The 14,523-nt window shown below is 35.9% G+C and overlaps 1 protein-coding gene and 1 long non-coding RNA gene across 4 annotated transcripts in view; one reads left to right on the forward strand and one right to left on the reverse strand.

The window, feature by feature from the left end:
• Window positions 1-1,223, forward strand: part of LOC136033602 (huntingtin-interacting protein 1-like) — a 166,042-nt gene extending 164,819 nt beyond the window's left edge. For all 3 annotated transcript variants that reach the window (XM_065714382.1, XM_065714385.1, XM_065714384.1), the window contains one exon: window positions 1,029-1,223. In XM_065714382.1, the coding sequence (XP_065570454.1) occupies window positions 1,029-1,202 (174 nt within the window). In that variant the 3' untranslated portion in view covers window positions 1,203-1,223. The remainder of the gene's footprint in view (window positions 1-1,028) is intronic.
• LOC136033605 (uncharacterized) lies at window positions 1,204-13,823 on the reverse strand. Its single transcript, XR_010618965.1, has 2 exons — window positions 13,524-13,823; window positions 1,204-1,511 (listed from the first exon to the last, which is right to left on the reverse strand). It is a non-coding gene; the product is annotated as an uncharacterized LOC136033605 (long non-coding RNA).
• Between the last annotated feature and the right edge of the window lie 700 nt (window positions 13,824-14,523).

Below are 14,523 nucleotides of genomic sequence, written 5' to 3' on the forward strand. Positions count from 1 at the left end.
CGTTTATTTGAAACCGCGTTTGCTAAATTTCTACTACTTTGGTCTTTAGTAAAGTTTCAAACTTGGGCGACAGATTTCATATTTTTACTTCTTTTTTTTCAATTTAAATATTATTTTAAAGCTGATTCCAAGCTTGCAAGTCGTGCCACTTATACCTAATTTTAAAATCTTTAACAAGGGAAAAAGCTTTAACAAGGAATTATCTGGTAATCCCTCTTTCTAATACATTTTTAATAAAAAATTTTGCAAGTTGAAGCTCTGAAAGCAACAAAAATTAAACGCTCAAGATTAGCTTAAGAATCAAGAATAAGAAAAGTCCAAAAAAAATTTGAAATGTTTTTAAAGTAAAAATCATAAAACTGGAGTCACTTCAGAAAAAGTTCCCTTTAAATCAACAGAATCCAAACTGCGTACCGATATTTGTTTTTTAATCTTAGGGACTAAAAAAAATAACTGTTAGTTTTTTACATGTTTTTTAAAGAATAAAGCATTTTGCAACACCCATGTCGAATGCATAACATATTACTGCAGTAGCGTTTTGTGTTATTGTTTTTGTTTTTCAATCCTGAAACACCAGTTATACTGAAAAGCAAAAAAGATTGTTTTTTTTTCATGAGTTCTTGTTCAAAAAAGTTTCAAAGAGTTACTTTCCCAAAAAAGGTATAATTCTTTTTTTCTACAGTGCTATAGAGTTAAGGTTAAATTTCCACATGTGATTAAAAAGAATGTATAAGGGCCTTTGATATCTTGAGATTTCTGAAATCCCATTCCCCTCAAAAAATCCTGTGTGTTTCCCTCTTTTCAAGAAACTCAGAGGTTTTAGGTATTTTAAAATGCGTTCTGGCTTCATTTCTCATCTGCAGAACTATTTGGACTATAATGATTCTGGCACCAGATTCTTTACCCATTTCTTGAAGGTCTAAAGAGCAATCACATATCAGTAACAAGTCATTGAGTATCAATAATCAGTAGCCCTAAATTTTTTTTTTGCCCTCTTATAAAGTTTTTGACGAAGTGCCCACTTTCAGAAATCACCCACACCAGGTGGCACGTGCCAAGCGTTGCAGAAACTATTCAAAATGTGGCGGAGATGTGTGACACCCGTGGCATATAAGACGCGCACCAGGTGGCTGAAAGAGGGTGCCTCCTCAAACTTTTGTATCTTGAAGTCTTTTGGATTAGTAGTATATACAGAGGTGTAGGTTAAAACTGTAAGTTGATTTAAGTATATTCGCTGATGAGCAAATAATTTAATTTGAGACAAAAAATTATAAGAGAAAAAAATCACAAGATACAAAAAAATATTAAGTTGCCATCTTGCTACTCTTCACAGCTGGATAGGACCTCGTAGCCTTCTTTGGCGATGAAATCATCTTCTTTGTAAACGACGATCCCGACTGGAATGCCTTCAACAGTTCTTGAAGTTTCAGCAACAAAAATGCCTGCAACGATCATCATCACAACGACCACTAATCCGTATGGTAGCATTGTTGTGTTTCACACCCCGGGACCTAAAGAAATATATATTAGATAACAATATAAATTAGACAGCACAGAGAGAAATGACCTTCGAAGCTGGCCAAAAGCGTAAAAAACTCAAACCAGAATAAATATCCAAAAAGAATCGTTCGTCGTAACGACTGTAAGTAAGAACCGACTTGGCCTAGTTGCAATCGAAACTCTAAAAAAAAATTGATAACAATTAATACATGAAATGAATTGGCTTTTAAGTTCATTAAATATTAAAAAAAAACACTTTTTCAAGAGAAAGTTTTTCAAAGACAAGTAAAGATAAGAAATAGACTAAGGCTAAGCAAAGATAAGAAATAAAGATGAGAAATAAAGATCAGAGATAATAAAGTCGATTATCTTTTCAAGTCTAAAACTACCGTAAATAAAAAAAAATACATAAATGAAACCCAAGACGAACAGAAAATATAATAATTAACCAAGTAAAACTCAAAACAAGCAAAAACTACCACAATCTCCATTTCGAGATGTTTTTAATTCTCTTAACATCAAAAACAATGGAAAAAAAAAATCACCGTTATAACCAAGATTACTGAAACACAAACAAAAACAAACAAATGAATGAGGATTGACCGTTTAATTTATATGCTAATATTCATTCCTGAAATTCCTAATATTTTGGAATCATTAAGGTTAAACAAGAGAAAATTTTTAAAATACATTTTGTTTGAGCAAAGTGCAAATTAGTCTTTAGAAGGCACAGGGGGTGTTAGTCCTATTCCATTTTGTCGCAGTTGCTGCTCGTTTTGAGTTTCATCTGTTTATTGATGCTGATAGATGGTGGTTTTACACTTGGAAAATTATTTGACTTTTTTTCTGCTTATTTTGGTTTAATGTAGCACTTTACCTTAATAATTTCTATTCGTTTTTAATAGTCTTTTTATTGATATGGTTTTTTTCATTGGTCTGTATAGACATCTTTAAATCTTTTCGGTTTTTCTCTACAAGAATCCAGATCTTGGTTTACTATTTATATGTTGGACAAAATTTTGCAACAATTTTAAATAATAGTTTTACTATAATTCTTTGAATTGACATCTACAGAGAAATATACTCAAACATACGGGTTTAAAATCTGCATAATCTTTGGGGGTTTTTAAGGCTGACAAAATTCTAACCCTCACCATGTTACAGCCTTGAGCATAGACAAATATTGATCAACTGTTCCCCTCCACATGCCCTGAAAGCGTCAACTAAATTTCCCTAACCTTTCCTGAGAGTAATTAAAAAAAAATTTCCATGAAATAAGTTGCTCAAAGAAAAGTAAACAGCTACAGTAAACCAAAATGAACAGAAATAAATTCAAATAATTTTCCAAGTGTAAAACTACCAAAAATAACCATTAAAACAAATAAAACCCAAAACGAAAAGAAATTGAAACAAATAACCGAGTCAAACTCAAAACGAGCAGCAACTAAGATGAATTTGGCTAACGCCCCCTCCCTATATCTTGTTAAGAACAGAACGTAATATGCACTTTACTGAATAAAAAAAAACTTGATTAAAAAGAAACTTTTATACTTGGGACCGAGTGCTCCACCGCGCGGTATTACTGTCACTGAAACTGGAAAGGTCAACGGATAGTTTTTTGATAATTTTGAATCAATCGCGTAACTGAAAATTTTCATTTGATGGATTTATAGTACTTTTTGAGTCAAAACTGTTATTTTACGCCACAGAATGGCAGAAAATACAACTCTACTATGGCACAATATTTTTTTGTTACTTACACAGGTGAGTAAAACTTTAAATTTACTTTCTAATGAACATCCGGAATTATTCTGGAGAATATCCAGGGGGTTCAACGGCGGGAATTTTCCGGGGGGGGGGCCTAGCACTGTGTTACCATAACTGTTTCTTTGACTACTTCTACGACTATTACTTAACTTGCAGAGCTGGGTTTTGGGGAAACAATAAGCCAAAACACGAGTAAAACATTTGACTAGATCCGACACCTAGCCAACTTGTACTCATATTCTTTGCCCCTCAAGTCATTGAGACACTGAATAAGGGCTTAACTCACTACTTGTATCCCAAATCTCGCCCTCATAAACCGCAACCGAAAATTGATTGTAGTTTCACATTTTTACGAATCACTTTGTTGATATTGTCAAAAAAAGGAAAGGTCAAAATTTTTCTTAATGTCAAAAACAGCCAAAAATCAAGCAGCCAACTCAGATGACAGAGCATTAAAGTGATAGAGCAAAGAGCAAAGAGCAAAGTGATAGAGCAAAGATAGATTAAAGTGATAGAGTAAAGAACAATTTTTTTTTTTCAATTTAATAGAGCATTAAAGTTCCAGTCACAATGTCAGGATTTTGAGCCTCCTGTCATCTTTTTTTCTTTTTTTTTCGGAATATTTTCACTTTTGTGTAAAAGTTAAATTTGTGGGTAAAAGGGGTAAAAATAAAGTGGTTAGCCATTCCCGAAGAAAATACGCTAAACAAATAAAAGTAGTACCATTAGATGCCTTATTTTAACTCCTTCCGAATATCATTGTCACTTTTCTGGAAATGCAACCCCCCACCCTCCCGAAGTTCCCAGATTAACCACCGACACCGGAATAAAATTAAATATATATATATTACATGCCCCCCCCCAAAAAAAAACAAGAGCTAAGAGCTCATATGAAGCTTGTGATGAGGCCAGAAGAGCTAAGAGCCAAGAGCTCATATGGTATGAGCTCTAACAAAATTCTAAGAATCAATCGATTGATTTAAAAGGAAAATCAGAGGCTTAATGCCAATCGGGATTTAAAATAAGAGCTCTGAGTCACGATGTCCTTCATCCACTCGTAAGTTATAAATACCTCATTTTTTCTAATTTTTCCTGTCTCTTAAGCCCCCCAGATGGTCGAATCTGGGAAAACGACTTTATCAAGTCAATTTGTGCAGCTCCCTGACACGCCTACCAATTTTCATCGTCCTAGCACGTCCAGAAGCACCAAAGTCGCTAAAGTGCTGAACCCCTTTCACCAACTCCCCCAAAGAGAGCGAATCTGTTACGGTTACGTCAATCACGTATCTACGACATTTGCTTATTCCATCCACCAAGCTTCATCCTGATTCCTCAACTCTAAGCGTTTTCCAAGATTTCTGATTTCCCCCTCCTACTCCCCCCAATGTCAACAGATCTGGTCGGGATTTGAAATAAGAGCTCTGAGACATAAATTCCTTCTAAATATCAAATTTCATTAAGATCCGGTCATCCATTCTTAAGTTAAAAACACCTCAATTTTTCTGATGTTTCCAAATTAACACCCCCCAGCTCCTCCATAAGGAATGGATCCGTTCTAATTATTTCAATCACGTATCTAGAACTTGTGCTTATTCTTCCCATCAAGTTTCATCCCGATCTCTCCACTCTAAGCTTTTTCCAAGATTTCTGTTTCCCTCCTCCAACCCCCTATGTCCCCGGATCCAATTCGAGTCAAAAATGGAGCATCTGAGACATAAGATCCTTCTATATATCAAGTTTCATTAAGATCCGATCACCTATTCGTAAGATAAAAATACCCCAATTTTCAGGTTTTCCAAGAATACCGGTTTCCCCCTCCAGCTCCCCTCAATGTTACAGGATCTGGTCGGAATTTAAAATAAGAGCTTTAAAACACAAGATCCTTCTAAATATCAAATTTCATTAAGATCTGATCACCTGTTCGTAAGTTACAAATACCTCATTTTTCCGAATTACCCCCCCCCCCAAACTCCACCAAAGAGAGCGGATCTGGTCCGGTTATGTCAGTCCCGTATCTTATTTTTATTCTTCCCACCCAGTTTCATCCTGATTTCTCCGCTTTAAGTATTTTCTAAGATTTCTCCCCCTTCCCAACTGACCCCGCCCGCAATGACGCTTGATCCGGCTGAGATTTAAAATAAGAGATCTGAGTTACGAGGTCCTTCTAAATATGAAGTTTCATGAAGATCTGACCACTCTTTCGTAAGTTAAAAATACGTCATTTTTTCTAATTTTTCAGAATTAACCCTCCCCCCAATTTCCCCAAAGAGAGCGGATCCGTTCAAATTATGTCAATCACGTATCTAAGACTTCTGCTTATTTTTCCCACCAAGTTTCATCTCGATCCCTCAACTCTAAGCGTTTTCCATGATTTTAGGTTCCCCTCCCCAAACTCGCCCCAATGTCACCAGATCCAATCGGGATTTAAAATAAGAGCTTTGAGACACGATATCCTTCCAAATATCAAATTTCATTGAGATCCGATCACCCGTTCGTAAGTTAAAAATACCTCATTTTTTCTAATTTTTCAGAATTAACCCCCCCCCCTAACTATCCCAAAGAGAGCGGATCCGTTCCAGTTATGTCAATCACGTATCTAGGACTTGTGCTTATTTTTCCCACCAAGTTTCATCCCGATTCCTCCACCCTAAGTGTTTCCAAGGTTTTAGGTTTCCCCCTCCCAACTACCCCCTATTGTCACCAAATCCGGTCGGGATTTATAGTAAGAGCTCTGAGACACAATATCCCTCCAAACATCAAATTTCATTAAGATCTGATCAACCGTTCGTAAGTTAAAAATACTTCTTTTTTTCTATTTTTTCCGAATTAACCGGCCCCCACTACCCCCCCCCCCAGATGGTCAAATCGGGAAAACAACTATTTCTAATTTAATCTGATCCGGTCTCTGATGCGCCTGCCAAATTTCATCGTCCTAGCTTACCTGGAAGTGCCTAAAGTAGCAAAACCGGGACCGACAGACAGACAGACCGACTGACAGACCGACAGACAGATCGACAGAATTAGCGATTGCTATATGTTACTTGGTTAGTTGCCATAAAAATCAATTCCTAACAGCACGGTTTCTCTGTTAATTGAATCTTGTGATGCATCGTGGGTTCTTTGTTAAAAGGGGTTTCATCACTCTCTACTCAGTGAAATTTAGTTTTACCTAAGTGATAACAATAGATTGTGAATACAAAAACTATTTGAAATGGTTCAAAAAAGAATATAGTAGTGGAAGTAAACATGCTCAACCTGGTCAATGGAAACAAGCCTCAAGTAAAAACCAAGTTTAGTTACTTTTTGATACTTTAGAAAGCAGTTACGTTAGGAAAACGAAACTTTCAGGGATGGCTCTACAGATTAAAGCGTGTCCCGGGAAGATATTTCAAAGCTACTACATCCACTACTTCTCCTTCTAGAGGACCCTCACCTTTGATGACCCATAAAATATTTTTGTTATAAAAGTGAAACCTTGCAAAAAAGATCTTCTGCTTGAATGAAATACAACAAAATTGTTTTCAGCTTCAGAACATTGCTCAATCCTAATTAATTAGGTTTTAAAGATACTATTACTACCACTAATAACTCACCGCAGCACCAAGCCGCCTGAGGCCTACACAGCCATGCAAGCTCCTCATCCAGCCTAATCTATTCAAGGCCTCCCTCTTTACGCCCTCCCAGGAAGTTCCCATTTCCTTGAAATCTTTATTTATGACATCCTCCCAACCCAGACAAGGACAACCTGCTTTCCTTGTAGCCCAAGACGGTTGGCCAAAAAGGACATTCTTCGGTAATCTGTCATTCTTCATCCGCAGAACATGGCCTAGCCATCTCAACCTTTCTTTCATTATAGCCCTAGAAAGTGGGATTGAACCACATTTTTCGTACAACCTTCAGTTTGAAATACGGTCAGTCAGTCGGGTATCCAGAACAATCCGTAGACACTTTCTCTGGAAAACATCTAGTAATTTTCATCTGCTTTTCGGAGCGCCCATGCTTCAGAGCCATATTTAACCACTGTTATCACTGTAGCTTCCAATATTCTAATCTTGGTTTGCAGACTTATCTTTCTATTCTTCTAAACTTTTTTTAACTGTGAAAAAAACACCCTGAGCCTTAGCTATTCTACTTTTAACATCTTCACTGCTCCCACCGTCTTTACTAATAATATTACCAAGGTAACTGAAGCTCCCAACCTGATCAATCTTTTCGTTACCTAATGTCACCTGTTCATCTTCACTTATTCCTAGCCTTAGTGACTTAGTCTTCTTAACATTAATTTTCAAGCCTATTTTAGCACCATGAACTCGCAAAACCTCTGAAAATTCATTCATTTTGCTCACACTTTCATCTAATATACTTAAATCATCAGCATAATATAAGTCCAGGAGCGTTTTTCCTCCCCATTGTATTCTGTGGTCTACAATTGCCTTTACTGTGCTCCTTAAGACAAAGTCCATCAAAATGATCAAGGGGGATAGAACACAACTCTGCTTAACTCCTGATTTAATACAAAACCAGTTGCTAACCTCATTTCCTATCTTAACCGCAGCAGTATTATTCTCGTACATAGCACAAATCACTTTAATGTATTTTCCAGGTATATCATGTAAGGATAAGACCTTTGCTAATGCTATTACTATCAACAGAATCGAAAGCTTGCTCATAATCGATAAAACTGAGGACCAAAGGTGTTTGACAACGAAGGGACTTCTCAATTATTAACCTAAGAGTGAAAACTTGGTCGACATATCCTCTACCTTTTCTAAAACCTTACTGTTTACAGATATGTAAATACATTTCCTAAATTTTGAAAAAAAAATTGATATGGCTCAGAATTCTACTCAAATAACAAGAATTGCATTTTCACAACTAAAGACAGAGCAAAAGCAACTGGTAACTGAAAATTAAGGTAAAATGTTGTTTTATCAAAATTTCAATAGGTCAAATTTCAACCTGTCATGTAGGCAAATTTCTAAGACTTAAAAATCAGAAGAGTATTAACATAGAAACTTGGCAATACATCTTAAAGTATGTTTCTGGCCCTGAATTCATTACTAAAAGTTTCATTTTCCTAACCTAACCCCTTTCAAAGATAGCAAAAAGTAGCTAAAGTAGAATTTTACCCATGCTGCATATTTTATAGCGAAAATTTCAGTGTTTTAGCGGTTTCTTTTGTATACTCCTAGGAATTTATTTGGGATCATGCGGGGGTGGGGGTATAATTAATTAGAATAAACCTAACTTCTTGAGTGTGGTCGCTATAATACATAAGTGTCAACTTGCTTTATGATTCACAAAAAATTTCTATTAATCACATTCTCAAGTACCAGGTATTTTATTAGTGTGGTGCTTTCTTTACAAATTTTGTACATAGCCTAGGACTGGATCCGATCTGGTAAAACTTTAGTTTCGTCACAAGCTGTCTAAAATGGAAACTATGCCGCGAAGCAGCATAGTTTCCATACTATAGCACTTAGAAATAATAGCACTTTCACTTTCGAACAAAACAAACGTCCGATTTTGCATAGAGGTAACATTACCTATAGAGCGAAGCGTATTAGTCCATGAGCCCCGCGGGCAACGGGGCGAGGTCTTTACACTGGCCAATTTGCGCATTTTTAGTTTCTTTGAAGGGGATTTTAGAAAGAAAAAAATGGATGCGCTTCTAGATTTAGCATTTCTAAGTTCTATAGCATGGAAACTAAGCTGCTTCGCGGTATAGTTTCCATTTTAGACAGCTTGTGGCGAAACAAACGTTTTACCTTAAATCTGGCCCAATTGGGGAAAGGGCAAAGGTTCTGTTAGGAAAAATTATACTCAGGGAAGTGTTGATTGGGTAATGTATTGGTGCCAGGGGCGGATCCATGGGGCCGGGGCCCCCAAGATTTTGCTGGCGCCCTCATTCGCGTTCCGTTCTTTTTTTATCGTTTTTTAAGTATACTTGTCAATTTGATCAATTATTCGTAGGTGATTTACCCAATTAACAAGAAAAAGTCAAGCTTTCCTATGAATGTAAAGAGCAAAGTTGAAACTTAAAATGAACAAAAATTATTTATCTTCAGCCGGTTCAGTATATATCTGCAAAATTGTCATAAAAATCTTTGATTGCTGCAAAGATTTTTCTACAAACATGGAACTTTCCCCTATTTCACGAAAATGGAAACACCTGTTGAAGATAAAACTGGTATCTTCAACTCGTTTCATTAACGTGGTAACACAGCTATAGCTATTTGTCTATTCACAATGACATATTGAATAGTAGCCTTGTAGCTAAAAGTTCAAAATGGATAAAAATAAAAAATCTGGACGTGAGCATAGAATGGATAAGTGACAAAGACTGATGGCTGAATGTGCAAGGGGATCGAAGGATATTTCCGGATATTTTGGTAAAATATCTGAAAATACCCAAAATTCAAAGGTAAGTTTTGACTAATAATAAACCCCCTCCACCCTCAAAAAATCCTTAATTTTAGTTTTGTGACTAATTAAATAGCGAATGGCCCAATAGGGCTTTCGTGTGAGTAAATCTATCTATCTATTTATTTTAACTATATAACTAATTTGGTGGAAACCAGATGAATGAAAGAATTAAAAGCAATTTAGGCCAGGAACAGATACATGAGGTCGGAGGGGGCGACCCACCTCCTAAGACACTTCTCGCACATCTATTCCGTTCTTTTTTCTTTTTTTAATCTTTTTTAAAATCAACTTTTTAATTTAATGCCCACCTCAAGTCACATTATTGCCCTTGGTTCAGCAGCCCCCTTATCCAAGATTTTGCTCTTGATCTGTTAGAGATTCAGACATAAAACTGCTCGCACGATCAGTTTACGAATCATTTCGTCATAAAATTATAAGATAAACCTCGTTTTCATGAAAAATTAATCATATAATTAATTTTGCTTGCTAGATCTTCATCTTCAGAATGCGTTTTCTGTTTTTCTTTTTTGACAGATTTGTTTTATTCTCTTTCTTGTGAAGGTGCATGTTGTCTGGACCTCTATAATTGGGATATGACAAGGCAACTTACAACATTAATTCATGCTAAGGAATAATTTTTTGAACTGCCCCTGTCCATTCCCCACTCAAAAAAATTCTAAATTTTAGTTTTGTGACTAGTTAAATAGCAAATGGCCTAATAGGGCTTTCGTGTGATAAATCTGTCTATCTATTTATATAACTATATAACTAATCTGGTTGAAGTTAGATGACTGAAAGAGTTAAAAGCAATTTAGGCCAGGAACAGATCCAAGGGGTCGGGGAGACCCTTCCTCCAGGATATTTCTGGTGCCCTTATTCTGTTCTTTTTTCTTTGTTATAATCTTTTTCAAAATAAACTTTTTTAGTGCCCACCTCGAGTCACATTGGCACCCTTGATCCAGTGGCCCCCTTACCCAAAATTTTGCTCTTGATCTGCTAGAGATTCAGACATGAAACTGCTCGCACGATCAGTTTACGAATCACTTCGTCATAAAATTACAAGATAAACCTCGTTTTGAGGAAAAAATTAATCATATAATTTAACTTGCTTGCTAGACCTTCTCTTCAGATTGTATTTTCTTTTTTTCTTTTTATGGGAGATTTTTTTATTATCTTTCTTAAGAGCCCATCGATTTAGGGTGTGGTTTCTGGGAGTCATTTATAGGGGTATGATAAGGATGGTTCACGGGAGGGAGACTATTTCTTGCTATTTCTGCTCTTACACTATAAATAAATAAAAGAGTGTAAGTGTCTCCTGGTTGTGAAAGAGTCAAAAATTCCAGGTTGTCAAAAATTCTTTGGCAATGATAATAAATTTTAGGTAAAACTCTAGTTAATTGACTTCTTGCTATCTCGGAAAGGGTTTAGGTTAGGAAAATGAAACTTTCAGGGATGAGTCTACAGGCTAAAGTATGTCCCGGGAAGGTATTTTAAAGTACCCACCTCCACTCCTTCTCCCTCTAGAGGGCCCTGAAATTTGCCTACACTACAGGTCTATTACCTATTGAAGTTTTGACAAATAAATTGGTAAAATTCTTTACCTAAACGTTATTTTCCCCTTTTTGATTTTCCCCACTTGATTTTTTTATCCAACTCTAAAGAAAAAAAATTGGTCCGGTCTACTCATTCAAAAAGTCTCAATGAAGCCATAGTAATTTATCAAACAGTTCGTGGTAACGAACTGTAGTAAGGAGCGACCCGGCTCAATAGTAACCAAAACTCTAAAAATTGGAATTTTGATACAATAGCTACATCAAAAGAATCGCATTTTAATGCTGATTTTAAATATATAAGTTTCATCAAGTTTAGTCTTACCCATCAGAAGTTACGAGCCTGAAAAAATTTGCCTTATTTTAGAATATAGGGGGAAAAACCCCCTAAAAGTCATAGAATCTTAATGAAAAAAACACCATAAGATTCAGCGTATCAGCGAACCTATTCAAGAAGTTTCAAGCTCCTATCTACAAAAATGTGGAATTTTGTATTTTTTGCCAGAAGGCAGATCACGGATGCGTGTTTATTTGTTTGTTTCTTTGTTTTTTTTGTTGTTTTTTTTTTCCCAGGGGTGATCGTATCGACCCAGTGGTCCTAGAATCTTACGAGAGGGCTCATTCTAACTGAAATGAAAAGTTCTAGTGCCCTTTTTAAGTGACCAAAAAAATTGGAGGGCACCTAGGCCCCCTCCCACGCTAATTATTTTCCCAAAGTCAACGGACCAAAATTCTGAGATAGCCATTTTATTCAGCGTAGTCGAAAACCCTTATAAATATGTCTTTGGGGACGACTTACTCCCCCACAGTCCCCGTGGGAGGGGCTACAAGTTACAAACTTTGACCAGTGCTTACATATAGAAATGGTTATTGGGAAGTGAACAGACGTTTCAGGGGGATTTTTTGGTTTGGGGGAGGGGTTGACGAGAGGGGGATATGTTGGGGGAACTTTCCATCGAGGAATTTTTCATGGGGGAAGAAAATTTCCATGAAGGGAGCGCAGGATTTTCTGGTATTACTTAAAAAAAAAAAAACAATGAAAAAATAAATATGAAAAGTTTTTTCAACTGGAAGTAAGGAGCAGCATTAAAACTTAAAACGAACAGAAATTATTACGCATATGAGGGGCTCACCTCCTCCTAATACCTCGCTCTTTACGCTAAAGTAATTTTAGTGATTTCAACTATTTATTCTGCGGCTTTTGTGATTCAGGGGTCATTCTTAATGAATTGGGACAAAATTTAATCTTTAGTGTAAAGAACGAGGTACTGGCGAGGGGGTGAGCCCCTCATATATGTAATAAAAACATGAGATTACAAAAGTTCGTTACGTAAGCTAATTTATAAGTTACGTTTATCTTTTACTAATAAAAACATTCCTAAAAAATTAAAAGTTCTAGTTGCCTTTTTAAGTAACCAAAAAATCGCAGGGCAACTAGGCTTCCTCCACCGTTCCCTTTTTTCTCAAAATCATTCGATCAAAACTATGAGAAAGCCATTTAGCCAAAAAAAAAAAAACTTGCAAATTTTGTGTTAATTATTCCTCTGCGGAGAGCCAAAATCAAAACATGCATTGATTCAAAAACGTTCAGAAATTAAATAAAAAAAAACAATTTTTTTAGCTGAAAGTAAGGAGCTATATTAAAACTTAAAACGAACAGAAATTACTTCGTATATGAAATGGGCTGCTTCCTCATCAACGCCCCGCTCTTTACGCTAAAGTTTTTAACTGTTTTAAAAAGCAGAGTTGAGAGAAAGAGTCAAGCTTTAGCGTAAAGAGCGAGGCGTTGAGGAGGAAAAGCCCCTTTCATATACGGAGTAATTTCTGTTCGTTTTAAGTCTTAATGTCGCTCGTTACTTTCAGCTAAAAAAACTTGTTTTTTTATTATTTTCCATCAAAGAATCTGCTCGCGTCTGTTGTTAATATGCATTTTACTGCTATAGGAAAATATTATTGGCTTTCAAAGAGGTTTCTTTGTCATTTTACATCAGCACCAACCAGAATCACACAAATGAACTGGTCTGAAGAAAGCGTTATCTACACCCCCTCCCTCTTTCATTACGCTTGAATCATATTGGCACCCTTGGTCCAGTGCCCCCCTCCCCCAAGATTTTTCTCTAGATCCGCCCCTGATTGGTGCTACTCTCTTGGTGTTATAGTGTTTTCTTCATAGAAGTAATCTTGTTACATAATTACTGAGTTTAAATCCCCCTCCCCTGTACCTCACAAGAAAGCGAAGAATAGAGTAGGCCTATAAATAAAAAGGAGTATAATTCTTACCTGGTCCAGGTACTCTTCCAAAATCAAAAACGAGCAACACTATTACGCTTCGTGACGTCAGTTTTGCCCTGAAAAAGGTCGCCAACTTGCTCACTTTTTCTACCTCTGCAAAAAAAATATTTCTCCTTTAAATTTTTCAACCCTGAGTCATAAGATTATGACATTAACTGCGGATATGCAGGTTAGCACAGGGATGATGCTTGTTTTCACCCTTCGCGAGATTTTGGCTAAGAATCAAAAGGAAGGGTTGATTGCTTAATGCGCATCCCTAGCAGGTTAGCTGTAGCAAAATGAACTTATTTGCCATATCTCCTAACTCACAAGCACAAAGCTCCGATCACAAAAATCAATTGCAATAAGTTTGTTGAACGAAGCGTTATTTTCTATCGTACTAATATATAAGCATTTTAAATATCTGAAGAAATTATAATTGAATAGATGAAATGGTATAAATTACAGGTACTTGTGCATTATTTCGAATACACTCAAGAAGTTTGCTTTCTGATTTGTTTGATCTGATTAAAACCTGTTTTTCCCTCGGGTTTGGTTATACTTTTCTCATTCTTTTGTGAAATAAACTACGATGCAGGTATATTTTAACTAAATATTAATATATAGAGGTGGTTAAGTTAGGTTAGGTATTTAATATAATGCATTGTGGGCGGCCTGCTATCCATAATGCTCGGTTGTAGTTTTCATAATTTTGTTTCTAAAGTATTATATTTTCATCGTATTTTCTTATATATCATTATGAACCTAAATTCACTTCTTGATTGTGTTCGGTATATTATACAGGTACCAAATTATACAATATCGTGTAAATACAGCACAATAAGATAATAAGCGCTATTTTGGTCGCTCCCTTCTTTCAGTTGAAAAAACTTGTTTTTTTTATTCAATTTCTGAACGTTTTTGAATTAATGTATGTTTTGATTTTGGCTCACCGCACTTGTATAATTCAAACTAAATTTGCATATTAATTTTTGTTTTGGCTAAATGG

Source organism: Artemia franciscana, chromosome 12 (assembly GCF_032884065.1).
Source record: "Artemia franciscana chromosome 12, ASM3288406v1, whole genome shotgun sequence".
Taxonomy (NCBI): domain Eukaryota; kingdom Metazoa; phylum Arthropoda; class Branchiopoda; order Anostraca; family Artemiidae; genus Artemia; species Artemia franciscana.